Genomic DNA, 12,775 nt, shown 5'->3' with positions numbered 1-12,775 from the left:
CGCACAAAAGAAAAATCTTCGAACTCCATGGGTATTTCCTTGGATACAAGAAAGGTGAGAATTCACAAAGTCCCATTGGTCAATCAAGTAAACGCAGTATGCCACTTCCATGCTTCTACTAATGAACTAGGCTTGGACATTCATCAATATTAACAATTATCAACTATATTCAAGCATTTAAAATTTAAATATATTTGATTAGGAGACAAAATATCCATAAACTTAATATTAACAATCAGGGAAAAATTAGTCAAAATAAAGTAAGAATCGGTATTTTGGTAAGAATAAGAGAGTAAGAATCAGTATTAGTGGATAAGTCTAATCTAGTTTTCAAAAATGTTTTCAATTATTTATTAGGGAGCAAGTCTAAACTAATTATGTTTTAAAAAAAAATCTAAACTAATTAATTCCAATGCATCATTTAAAATTTAAAATAAATAAAATTTAAAAGATGGTAGTATTTACATATGAATTATTTAACACGATTAATGTTCAAAATAAAGTTAAAATAATAATGCACGCCATCGCGGGACTGATTAAAAAAGAACCTAAACCTTCAAAATAAAAATCCCTCCATTTTCCCTTTCACTCTTCTGTTCCGATTCCATTTCCTTCTTTCCCAAACTCATAAACCCTAGCAAGCAAGGAAGCGCCACCATCACCATGGAGTGGAACCCTCAGACCCTCCAATTCCTCTCGGAATGCTTCCTCCACACTCTCTCCCCCTCGCCGGAGCCCCGCCGCCGCGCTGAGTCCTCCCTCGCCGAGGCCGCCGACCGCCCCAACTACGCCCTCGCCGTCCTCCGCCTGGTCGCCGAGCCCTCCATCGACGACCAGATCCGCCAGGCCGCTGCCGTCAACTTCAAGAACCACCTCCGCCTCCGCTGGGCCTCCGAGGACTCCCCCGTCCCCGACCCCGAGAAGGACCAGATCAAAACCTTAATCGTCCCCCTCATGCTCTCCGCCTCCCCCAAAATCCAATCTCAGCTCAGCGAAGCCCTTGCCCTAATCGGTCACCACGATTTCCCCAAATCCTGGCCCTCTCTCCTCCCCGAACTCATCGCAAATCTCCAAAAAGCCTCCCAGTCCTCCGATTACGCCTCCATTAACGGTATTCTCGGCACTGCTAACTCTATTTTCAAGAAATTTAGGTTTCAGTATAAAACCAATGACCTATTGCTCGACTTAAAGTACTGTCTCGACAACTTCGCCGCTCCTTTATTGGAGATTTTCCTCAAGACGGCGTCGCTGATCGACGCCGGCGCCGCCAACCTGCGCCCGCTCTTCGAGTCGCAGAGGCTGTGCTGCAGGATATTCTACTCGCTGAATTTTCAGGAGCTGCCTGAGTTTTTCGAGGATCACATGAAAGAGTGGATGGGTGAGTTCAGGAAGTATCTCACCACTAGCTACCCTGCTCTTGAGAGCAGTGGTGCCGATGGTGTTGCGCTTGTCGATGAGCTTAGGGCCTCGGTTTGCGAGAATATTAACCTCTACATGGAGAAGAATGAGGAGGAGTTTCAGGGATTCTTGAATGATTTCGCTCTTGCGGTGTGGACTTTGCTTGGGAATGTGTCGCAGTCATCCAGCAGGGACCGGCTTGCGATTACAGCGATTAAGTTTTTGACCACAGTTAGTACTAGCGTGCACCATACTTTGTTCGCGAGTGATGGGGTGATACCGCAGATTTGTCAGTGTATTGTGATACCGAATGTGAGGTTGAGGGAGGATGATGAGGAGCTGTTTGAGATGAATTATATTGAGTTTATTAGGAGGGATATGGAGGGGAGTGATCTTGATACTAGGAGGAGGATTGCTTGTGAGTTGCTCAAGGGTATTGCGACGTACTATGGGGATGCTGTGAAAAGCATTGTTTCTTCGCAGATACAGAGTTTGTTGAGTTTGTATGCTGCTAACCCTGGGGCGAATTGGAAAGACAAGGATTGTGCTATTTACTTGGTGGTTTCTCTTGCAACCAAGAAGGCTGGGGCTAGTGTTGTCTCCACGGAACTCGTTGATGTTCAGAGCTTTTTTGAGTCTGTGATTGTTCCTGAGCTGCAAAATGCTGATGTGAATGGGTATCCTATGCTCAAGGCAGGTGCACTCAAATTTTTTACTATGTTCCGGACACAAATTTCAAAGCCTGTGGCATTGAAATTTTTTCCAGATTTGGTTCGTTTTCTTGCTGCAGAGTCGAATGTTGTTCATTCTTATGCTGCAAGCTGTATTGAAAAGCTCCTGTTGGTGAAGGATGAAGGGGGTGCAGCACGTTATACTTCAGCTGATATCAATCCAATTTTCCCCGTGCTGATGAACAATCTTTTCAATTCCTTTAAGCTCCCAGAATCTGAAGAGAATCAATATGCAATGAAATGTATTATGAGGGTTCTTGCCGTTGCAGATATATCTGTTGATGTTGCACGAGTTTGTGTTGAAGGGTTGGGCTCTCTTCTTACTGAAGTTTGCAAAAATCCAAAAAATCCCATTTTCAACCACTATCTCTTTGAGTCGGTAGCCATTCTTGTGAGGCGGGCTTGTGAGAGGGACCCATCTCTTGTATCTGTTTTTGAAGCAAGCCTTTTTCCTAGGCTTGAAATAATATTGACCAATGATGTGACTGAGTTTTTACCATACACGTTTCAGTTGCTTGCTCAGCTTGTTGAGTTAAACAGGCCACCCATCCCACCAATCTACATGCAGATATTTGAGCTTCTATTGTCACCTGAAACATGGAAAAGGTCCTCAAATGTTCCTGCACTTGTGCGTCTGCTCCAGGCCTTCCTTCAAAAGGCACCGAATGAGATCACCCAAGGGGATAGGCTGACCAAAGTGCTTGGAATATTTGACACACTAATCCAAGCTTCAAGCACATCTGAACAAGGATTTTATGTGCTTAACACTGTCATTGAAAGTCTTGAGTATAATGCTATTAAACCATATATTTCTCACATTTGGGCTGCACTTTTCAGAGAGCTCCAGAAAAGGCGGACAGTAAAACTCATCAAGTCTCTCTTGATATTTATGTCTCTCTTCCTGATTAAGCATGGTGCTGCAAATGTTGTTGATACTATGAACAGTGTCCAGCCTGATATTTTTGTTGTGATTTTGAATCAGTTCTGGATTCCTAATCTTAAGCTGATTACAGGAGCTATAGAGCTCAAATTGACTGCAGTTGCTTCAACCAGACTCGTATGTGAGTCACCAGTTCTTTTGGATCCTGCAGCTTCTGTGTCCTGGGGTAAGATGGTGGACAGCATAGTCACACTCCTTTCTCGGCCAGAAGAGGATAGAGTTCAGGAGGAACCTGACATGCCAGATATAACAGAAAATGCGGGTTATAGCACCACCTTTGTTCTTCTTTACAATGCTGGAAAGAAAGAAGAAGACCCACTTAAAGATATAAGAGATCCCAGGGAGTTTTTTGTGGCATCATTGTCCCGACTTTCTGCACTTTCCCCTGGGAGGTATCCTAAGGTCATCAGTGAAAATGTTGATCCTGCAAATCAAGCAGCATTGCTTCAGCTTTGCAACACTTATAATCTTTCAATAGTTTGAGTAAGTTACTTTCTCCTTTTATCTGTATTATTATTCTGTATTCATCAGAGTTCTTTTGGACTAAAATACCAATCTAGCTTTTTGTATGCTTGACCCTTTTTAGAGTGGAATTTGGCTTCTTTGTTATTGTTGTAAATTTGTCTGCTCTCATTGGTAACAAACATAGAGGTGGGCAGTTTGTACAATTTTTTTTAATCATCAATATATTTGTTATGCTGCCTTTTAAGGATCGAAATTCACAATAATGGGGTATATGTAACTCTGGAAGCTATGGGGTCATTCTCGGTACATTTCTCTCTCTTGGCTAGGTAAAACACTAATGCTTTGTTTGGATAAGGAATGAAATAGAGAGGAAAAAAATAGGAAGGGTAGAAATATAGTGAAAAAGATATATTGTTTGGATGGTGAATAGAAATTGGAAGGGAAGAACTTCAGTGGAAATTGTTTGGAGGAATTTTTTTCTGCTTGTTTGGGTGAGTGGAAATAAATTATATATAAAAATATTTTTATATTAATTAAAAAATGTCATTTTTGATATATTATATTTTTCTTAGTATGCAATTATTTATTATTTTTAAATATTTATATTAGAAATACTTAAACAAACAAAATGAAAAAGAGAGAGGTCATGTCCCTCCCATTTAATTCCAATTTAGAAAGTACTAGTATTTTTAGTAGGTGCCCCACGGAAATAGCTTCTCTCCTTTTTAGCCTTCCAAACAATGGAGAAAATTTAGTATTTCTATCCTATGTCCCTCTTTCCTATTTATTTCAACTCTATTTACACCCAAACAAACAAGGGGTAATTACCATGTTGCTGTAAAAATTGTTACTTTATTGGAGATTTAACAAAAAACACTTGCTGGAAACTTTTTAACTGATGTCAGAATGAAAGATTGGAATGTGGACCTTATTACAGTAGGGGGGCATTTTCTGTATTGCTCATCATTGACTTTCATAGTATGCAATTATTGTGGTTTTTTAATTCCTCAATCTCTAAGGCAGCTGTATTTTGCTACCTAAAACACACGAACAAGCTCCATATGGTTCTTTGTGCTTTCTCATTCTTTTTGTTTAACCATATGCTTAATCAATCTTTTTATTTCTTCACTGGCTGAAAAGTTGTTTGCTATCATCCATGGACTGTTTATGGGATACCGAATGTTTTATGAACTGTTGTTCTTCAGGAAATATTTTGTTTTATTTTTATGTACTTAGTACCCAAATGTTACCTTTGTTTTCTATTTCAAAATTTTGAATTGGAAATTGTTTTCATTGATTCCTACGATCTTTTGAAAACAAAAATGAAATGAAAACAAGGTGATATTTTTGTAATTGAAAGTGGAATTTGAAAATGCAAACAGAAATTTCTCAAATCAGTCTCTCAGCATGAGGACTATTCTGTTGTTGATATCAGAATGACAGGAAATGTTTTCTCTGGTGCTGTGTGCAGCTGTCTTGTATTTTTGTAATTTTGTTATACCTTTTCACCCAATTTAGACAAACTTCTTCACAAACACTTTTCGGAAAATAAATAGGAAAGTAATTTAATCAAACTCTTCTCATACGTTAAAACCAAGTTATGGACTTTAACTTTTAGAGAAGTTGTATGAAAGAACTTTTAGAAAACTTCAGGTGTATAACTTGTGAAAATTCTTTTTTTTTTCTTCTTACAAGAGTTTATTTTATCTAATTTCGGCCTTGTCTGATCATGATTAATGAGTCAAACGGGTGATTTGTCTAATGAGGTATTCATCATACTTCTCAGGATTGAATGCTGGAATACAATGAGGAATTTACTGCCCGGGTCCTCAGCCTTCAACATTTATGAGCTAGCTAAAGGTACTTCTTGCATTGAAACAAAGGTTTTAGCTGCTATTATCATTTTTGTCAGGGCCATGAATGCTGAACTGAATTTCCTGTTAGTTCCATTTTGAATACTGTAAGCATGTGTTTTGAAGTGCAATTTGTTCTGTTGGGATCTCTGTAAATTTTTTTCATGCTTCACATTCCCATTTTCCTGCTGTTTCAGCATGCTTGCCTGGGAGCAAATTGTAATGCATATCTGCGGTGCGGTCATTATTCTAAACTTTTGCATATCAAAGTAAATTTTACATCCATGCATATTATTTTTCATGGTTTCACTTCAATTCGTCACATTTCAAATGATAGAATGGGTGATAATACTGATTACACTCAATTTCAATGTGATTAAGAATGAGTATTTTAATTTTTCTAAAACAATGAGGCACGGGAAAAATGATAATGCTTTTGCCTTTTACTTTTTGGTATCTCGCTGCCGAATCAAATCCTTAATTCATTTGAAAGTGTGTTTAACAGCTAGTGAGTGTTTAATTAAAATCGTTTTCACACTTAATTGAAAATGTATTATAATCAATGAAACCAACTTTCTACCAAAAAATAATAATAAATCAATGAAAGCAACTCATAAATGAATTGTAAAATGTGTTTTAGGTCTCTTAAGTTTTGGTCTAAATTAGTTTTAGTACTGATTTCGACCCTTGTATTACCTGAAATATGGTAGATTTGGCCTTTTGTTAGGTCAAAATGAAGTACAGGGTTAGAAGAAATATGTTTGATTTGGTCTCTTAAATTTTGAACACAATTAGTTTTAGTCTCTTTATTTAAAAGAAATAATGGTTTTGAATTTTGATGCTTGTATTTTTATGAAATATGGTAGATTTGGTCCTTTGTTAGATCAAAATGAAGTATAGGATAAGAAGAAATTTATCGCATTTCATAAATACAACAAATAAAATCATTTTTAAAATGTAGGAACTAAAGCTAATTTTGATCAAATTTAATCAATAAATAATCAGTCGAAATTTGGTTATCATTCAACTCATAACAAGAGCTTTGTATATACATGTTTTCAACTGCACTAAAATATATTTAAACTAAAATATTCACATATAATAATATACACTCGTGGTAATATTTATGGTTCCAAATCATCTTGACTTGATACAATTAAAATTTTTAATTTATAAGAGTTAATAAAATTAAAATGCGTGTTATGTGGTTATTAATCATGAACATGGATTCTGAAAAAAAAAATCTCACGTTACCTAAGCTTGAAAATATAATCAAACTCCACTATATATATAGTTGTATATAAAAATAAAAAACAAAAACTCCACTATAGGAATAAGATTGAACACGGTATTGATCTATAATACTCACATATTTTGTCTAATTAATTAAATTAGATTGAACACGATACTGATGATCTATAACTTGGAATTGAAGTCTGAATGTCTCGAAAAATGAAGTAAATGAAGTCTAGAAGAAGGACGAAAGCTTGCTTCTACTTAATATGAACATCCCTACAACAGAAAACAAGGGGTATGAAGAACCTTTTGTTCACGTGCATGTGGACCAGGAGGTTGTGAAATTTGTAGCTTGTAGACATCATTTTGAAGAGGATTCAAAATTATCCATGGCTTAGTAGGACATTAGTAGTACGACCTTGATGGAGAATGAAGATTCAAATGGAGAGAATGACAGTCAGTTGTCAAATCTACCCATAATTCATCTTTTCTCATTTTGTTGGAAACTCACACGTGTGGTGATAGAGCTACAAGTATCATTCATAAGTTTGGGCTTCACGGCTCTTTTATCCAAGATGCTACAGGTCATTGGGGAGGCATATGTTGTGTATGGCAACTAGATGATTGGACGATGAAAGTTCTTAGGAACATGACCTAATTGGTCCATATGAAGGTCAAATGTTGAAGTACAAGTAAGTGGCGACTCATTGCAGTTTATGGGGCTCCACAGTTGGTTAGAAGACAAACTCTATAGGATGAGTTAAATGATACTAGTAGTGATGTGCATGGAGGTTGGGTAATGATCAAAGATTTTAACTGTACTATCTCCCCTTTAGAGTATTGGAGGAGTTAGGCATCGTGCTCATCGTGATATGGATCAGTTTTGAGATTTTGTATAGAATGGAAACCTGATTGACATCGGTTTCCAAGGGGACAAGGTGACATGAGGAATGGTAGAATGGGGGTCAGGCTTGCTAGATGTTTGATTAATTTTGAATGAATGATGAGGTTCCTAGAAGCAGTGGTAGTGTACCTAGGTTGGTTAAAATTTGATCACCATCCTTTCCTCTTGAGGCTAACAAACCAACCTCGTAGGAATCAACACAAAAGACCTTTTTCGTTTGAGGTGGCCTTGACTTTGCATTAAGATTTTCCTCATTTGGTGAGAAGGACCTGGGGCTGTGAATCTGACACTTTTAATTGGTTCAGGAATATCCATCATTTTTTTATCAATTGAAGAATTGGAATAGAGAGGTTTTTGACTCTTTGAAAAATGAATCCTTCCTTATAAAAGAAGCTTGATGCGTTAGATGCTAGAAGGGGTTTGAGCTTTAATAATTTTCTTGAACTGGAATATATAAAAAGATTTAGGAGTATGAACAAGTGCCAGTGTGGAAAAGGAGATCCATTAGTATTAGAAATCCAAAGCCAAATGGTTATATATGGGGATATGAATACCAAGTATTTTTATGGTGTCACAACTATAAGAAGAAGGAAGAATAGGTATGGCATGATTAAAGATGAAGAGGGGAACTGAGTCACTGACCTGAATATGATTGAAGGGATGGTAACTAAATTTTACAGGAGGTTTTATAATGTTGAGGAAGTATACCAACTTTTTGTTATGTCGCATGTGTTTTCAGATTTAGGAGAGATGCTAGAGATGACTTAAGGAGGATGCCAACATCTGAGGAAATTTATCATGCCAGGTCTAAATGGTTTTCAAGCAGTTTTCTTTCAGAAGTATTGGACTATGGTTGGTGATGACTTTGCAATTTTGTTTGAAAAGTTTTTCAAAATTCTCGTGCAATTTCATAAGTGAAACAGACCTTTATCACTCTCATTCCCAAGAAAGATGAAGTTAGTCTTACGAAAGATTTTAGGCCTATTAGTTTATGTAATGTGCCTTATGAGCCAATTACCAAGTTGCTCTCTTTGAGGATTAGACCTTAGACCCTATATGAGTAAGTTGATAGGTCCTTTTCAATTTAGCTTTGTTCCTGGTCGTCAAAGTGGTGACAAGATTATTATGGCTCAATAGATTTTCTACTCTAATTGGAACAAGAAAGAGAAAAAAGGATGGATGATGATCAAAATTGACTTTGAGAAAGCTTATGATATGCTTAATTGCGATTTTGTCTGTGATACCTTGGATGATGTGGGCATTCCTGGGAATATTGTGGAGTTGATCTGAGATTGTATTTTGTCTTCATCCATGAAGGTTTTGTGCAACGGGGAGACTTTAAAAGATTTTACTCCCTCTAGAGGTATTCACCAGGGAGATCCATTTTCTCCTTATCTCTTTGTCATATGCATAGAGAGGCTTTTTCAATTAATTAATCTATTTGTGAGCCATGGAACGTGGAAACTTATTTATTTGAGTAGATATGACTCTCTCATTTCTTATTTGGTATTTGCGTATGGAAGTAGGTAATGCTGATTAAAAATATTATGAAGCTTTTTTGTAGAACCTTTGGCCAAAAAATTAATTTGGAGAAATCTTACATGTTTTTTTCTAAAAATGTGGGAGTACCTCAATGGAATCAATTGAGTGCAGAAATTGGTATCTACGGGACGAAAGATCTTGGCAATTATTTGGGAATCCTTATTTTCCGTAATAGGGCCTCTAGAGGAACTTATAACTTCATTATGATAAAGTTCACCAGTGACTAAATGCTTGGAAATCTAGAACTCTCTTTCTTTGGAAGATTAACTTTAGCTAAGTCTATCATTCAAGCATTGCCTACATATGTGATGCAGTCCACCTTGCTTCCAGTATTAGTATATGAGGATATTGACAAAGCTTGTAGGAGATTTATATGGGGGGATTCAACTGAAGCCGAGAGAATCCACCTTGTTGTCTGGAATATTGTGTGCACTCCCAAGTTTAAAGAGGTTTTGGCCTTAAACGTACATGTGATGGCAATACGGCGTACATGTTGCGAGCTAATTTGAGGTTTTGTGAGTGGGATCCAACCCTATGGTCCTCGATTATAAGATGTAAATATGGTTGTGGTCAAAACATTGTTCTTTCTATAAACCTTAACAGGTCTGGTAGCAACTTTTGGAAAGGTTTGCACTCAACGTGGGACCTTTTTTGTGCAAACAACTTCTGCAAGTTGAGTAATGTATATTCCGAGAATAAAAATGATAAGGTCATTTGGAAAGGTTATCCAAATGGAACTTTCTCTCTTAAATTGGCTTATAATGTTTTCTATAATTTGGAGATGGTTTCTGAGGTGAGGTGGTTTAAGTTGGTGCATCATTAGGAAGGGCCAAAATGGTTTTGAACTTTCTTATAGAAGATTAGTCACGAGACTATGCAAAAATGTGAGGAGGAAACATTTTGGTATTAGTGAGAACAACTTGTGTTACAATGAAGCAGAAACTATTTTTCATCTCTTTAGGGGCATCTAGTATACTGATTTGGCTGTTCTTTATGCACTCATATAATAATAAGAGTTTTTACATTTGTGATGATTGGAAAGGATGGTTGGAGGTGAACCTAGGTTTGAGAGCTTTTGAAAAAAAGTTTAAATTGGAGCATGTTGTTTGGATCTATTTTGAATATGATTTGGTGGAGGAGGAATAGGTACATATTCTGCAATGAGTTTTGGTCCCATTTTGATCTTATTCACAAAGAGGTGTTACTAGGTGCATCCAACACTTAAGGAAAAAAGACTAAAATATCCTTGATCCGTAAGCCTTTTACGGATCAAGTTGATCCATATGCGCTTAATATCAACATATGGATCAACTTGATCTGTAAAAGGCTTACGTATCAAGTTGATTCGTAAGTTTTTTACGGATCAAGTTGATTCGTAAGCCTTTCACAGATCAACTTGATCCGTAGAAGCCTAACGAATCAACTTGATCCGTATGCGCTTAATATCAACATATGGATCAACTTGATCCGTACGATTTACGGACCATCCTCACGCACATCCATCACAAATGCGAAAAAAACGCAGGGGCAATTTTGACATTTTAAAAAAAATGTTGGGTGCACCAGCAATAATACTAGGTGCACCTAGCAACACCCTTCACAAAGCTTGTAATTTAGTACAAGCCTACAGGTCCAACAAGGTGTCATTCTAGACTCTCCCCAGCAGGTTTGTTCTAGCTCGGGTCTTGATGAAACCTATTGGATAATGCCAAAAGAGGCCCAAGTCGCACTAAATTGTGATGTAAGAATTGTCCAGTTTGGTAAAGTTGTAGGTTATGGAGGAGTTATTCACAATCATGCAGTGAGATTTATTTTTGGTTTTAAGCTCAGTCAAGAGAAGGTTTTGTCCTATATGGGGGATATAAGTCTATTCTTAATAGCATCAAACTTGCTTTGAATATAAGGTTCTACTCAATTCATATTGACTCAAGCTTAGTTGAGGCTATTGAAGCGCTAGAGGATAATTGAGATCGTCTTCGTCCTCATTACCAACTAATTCAAGAGATCCATTTGGTGCATGGGAGATCAGAGGGTGTAACTTGGAATCATATTCCCAAATATGCTAATCGGGTAGCAGATACGATGGCTAAAAGGGCCTTGGGTTTATCATCTGAATATCAAGAATTTGATTGTATTCCTATTGTCTTAGTTGATGTTGTAGGAGCCGATAGTGCCACAATGATTACTTTTGGAGACTTTTAATCCTCTATTTTTCAGCAAAAAAATATATTAAACAAATGCTCTTTTTGGTAAATTTTAGTCGACAAACCCATGTGATGCGTAGGACCTATTTAACAAATGGGCTAATTTTTTAAAGTTATTACATTTTGGTACACTACCCATATTTTGTTGAAAAACAATCTCTCAATTTTTGTATTTGGTATGATAAAGTCCTTTCATAAGCATCCCTCTATTTAATTTGAAATCTCTTCAAGAAACACATTAACTTGCTTAAAATCTTCTTTTGCTAGAAACTCTTCAATCAAATCCTCAAAACTTATCCAAAATAGTAATATAAAGGCTTAAATATGTTTTCCCTTACCTAAGGTATATCCATTTTTCAGATTGCTACTTATTTATTTTTGTTTTGTTACTTGACATTTTTAATTTTTTTAGCTTTGGTACCTACCGTTAGTGTATGTTCATTAAGTGATGATATGACGGATAGAGATGTTCATTGCCATTCAACCAATAATAAATTTTGTTAAGTTTGAGTGGGTGTAGGCTAACCCTAACTTTAGATCTGAGTGGGTGTTTCTTCTTTGTTTAAGTTTGATCACAATTTGTAAATTGAGATGGCACGCCTCCGACATTGGGCAGGTCCTCGTCCGACTCCACCACTGCGCCGCCTGAGCAAAGTGGTGCTGCTACTTGCCGCATGCATGATTTGTACATGGAGATCTCATTCCACTTTGAGAGCTCTGTGATTCCCTTTGTTGGAAAAATCGCTCTCTTTGACACCTACAAAATATGGAAGCGTGACAAGAACCTCCATGCTAACAGAATCCTCGCCGGCTTCAAAGGCCTAAAAAGCCACCCCATCGACCAGAGCTTCCTCTTCCTCGGCGATGGTGGCGTTGTCACCGACATCCCTGTGGGCTCCCTCCTTGTGCTCAACCGTGATGATAAGAAAATCTTCAACGCGTTTGAGAACTCTGGACGAGGCAGGGTTTTGCTTATAGAGCAGTGTGTACCAATCGGGGATGGGTGTAACAAAAGTAGAACTTGTTGGAAGAACCAATTGGAGAAAAGAAGAGAATATGGAAAATGTTGGAAAGTGAAAAGGGTTTACGAAGTGTGTAACGTGGTTTTCTTCGTCCTCTACATTCTTGTTGGCCTCATGATTAGTCCTCTACTTTGGTGTGAATAGTTGTTTGTTTGTTTTTGTCTTTATTATTGGATTGACTGACATGACAATGATGTGATAGGAATAGTAATAATATTATACTTTGATTATCACGACATTACTTAACAAAAAAGTCAAAAAATTAATTTAAACCTAGAAAAATATAAAATTTCCCCTTTGAAATCTTTTTTTTTTAAAAAAAAATCCATGAAATTTCTACTAAGTTTTAGGTTCTCAGTCTTTCAAGTTATTTAACATAACTTGAGACAAAATTCGAGAAAAAAAGTTTAGGCAGCTAACATTGTACGTTGATTATAATAAAAGAATAAAAATGTAGTTAAAGTTTTTAATTTTTATTTA

General features: G+C 36.9%; 1 protein-coding gene across 3 annotated transcripts; it reads left to right on the top strand.

Moving 5' to 3' along the window:
* Nucleotides 1-545: 545 nt before the first annotated feature.
* Nucleotides 546-12,050, top strand: LOC114389367 (exportin-2). 3 transcript variants are annotated; one of them, XR_003661757.1, is made up of 3 exons: nt 546-3,552; nt 5,321-5,394; nt 11,890-12,050. XR_003661757.1 is itself a non-coding variant. In XM_028350025.1 (2 exons), exon 1 carries the CDS (start codon nt 664-666, stop codon nt 3,550-3,552), a length of 2,889 nt encoding a protein of 962 aa, XP_028205826.1. In that variant the 5' UTR covers nt 546-663; the 3' UTR covers nt 5,321-5,696. The 3 variants fall into 3 exon arrangements, 1 of the variants encoding a protein (XP_028205826.1); XR_003661756.1 differs by lacking the exon at nt 11,890-12,050 and adding an exon at nt 5,585-5,696; XM_028350025.1 differs by lacking the exon at nt 11,890-12,050 and having other exon boundaries at nt 5,321-5,696.
* Nucleotides 12,051-12,775: the final 725 nt, after the last annotated feature.

This window comes from Glycine soja, chromosome 16 (assembly GCF_004193775.1).
Source record: "Glycine soja cultivar W05 chromosome 16, ASM419377v2, whole genome shotgun sequence".
Lineage (NCBI taxonomy): Eukaryota > Viridiplantae > Streptophyta > Magnoliopsida > Fabales > Fabaceae > Glycine > Glycine soja.
The sequence above is the reverse complement of the archived record's forward strand: the minus strand, read 5'-3'. Positions and strand labels throughout refer to the sequence as shown.

What these genes read in the sequence shown, in the direction of transcription:
- LOC114389367 (XM_028350025.1), top strand. Translation starts at nt 664, where the DNA reads ATGGAGTGGAACCCTCAGACCCTCCAATTCCTCTCGGAATGCTTCCTC.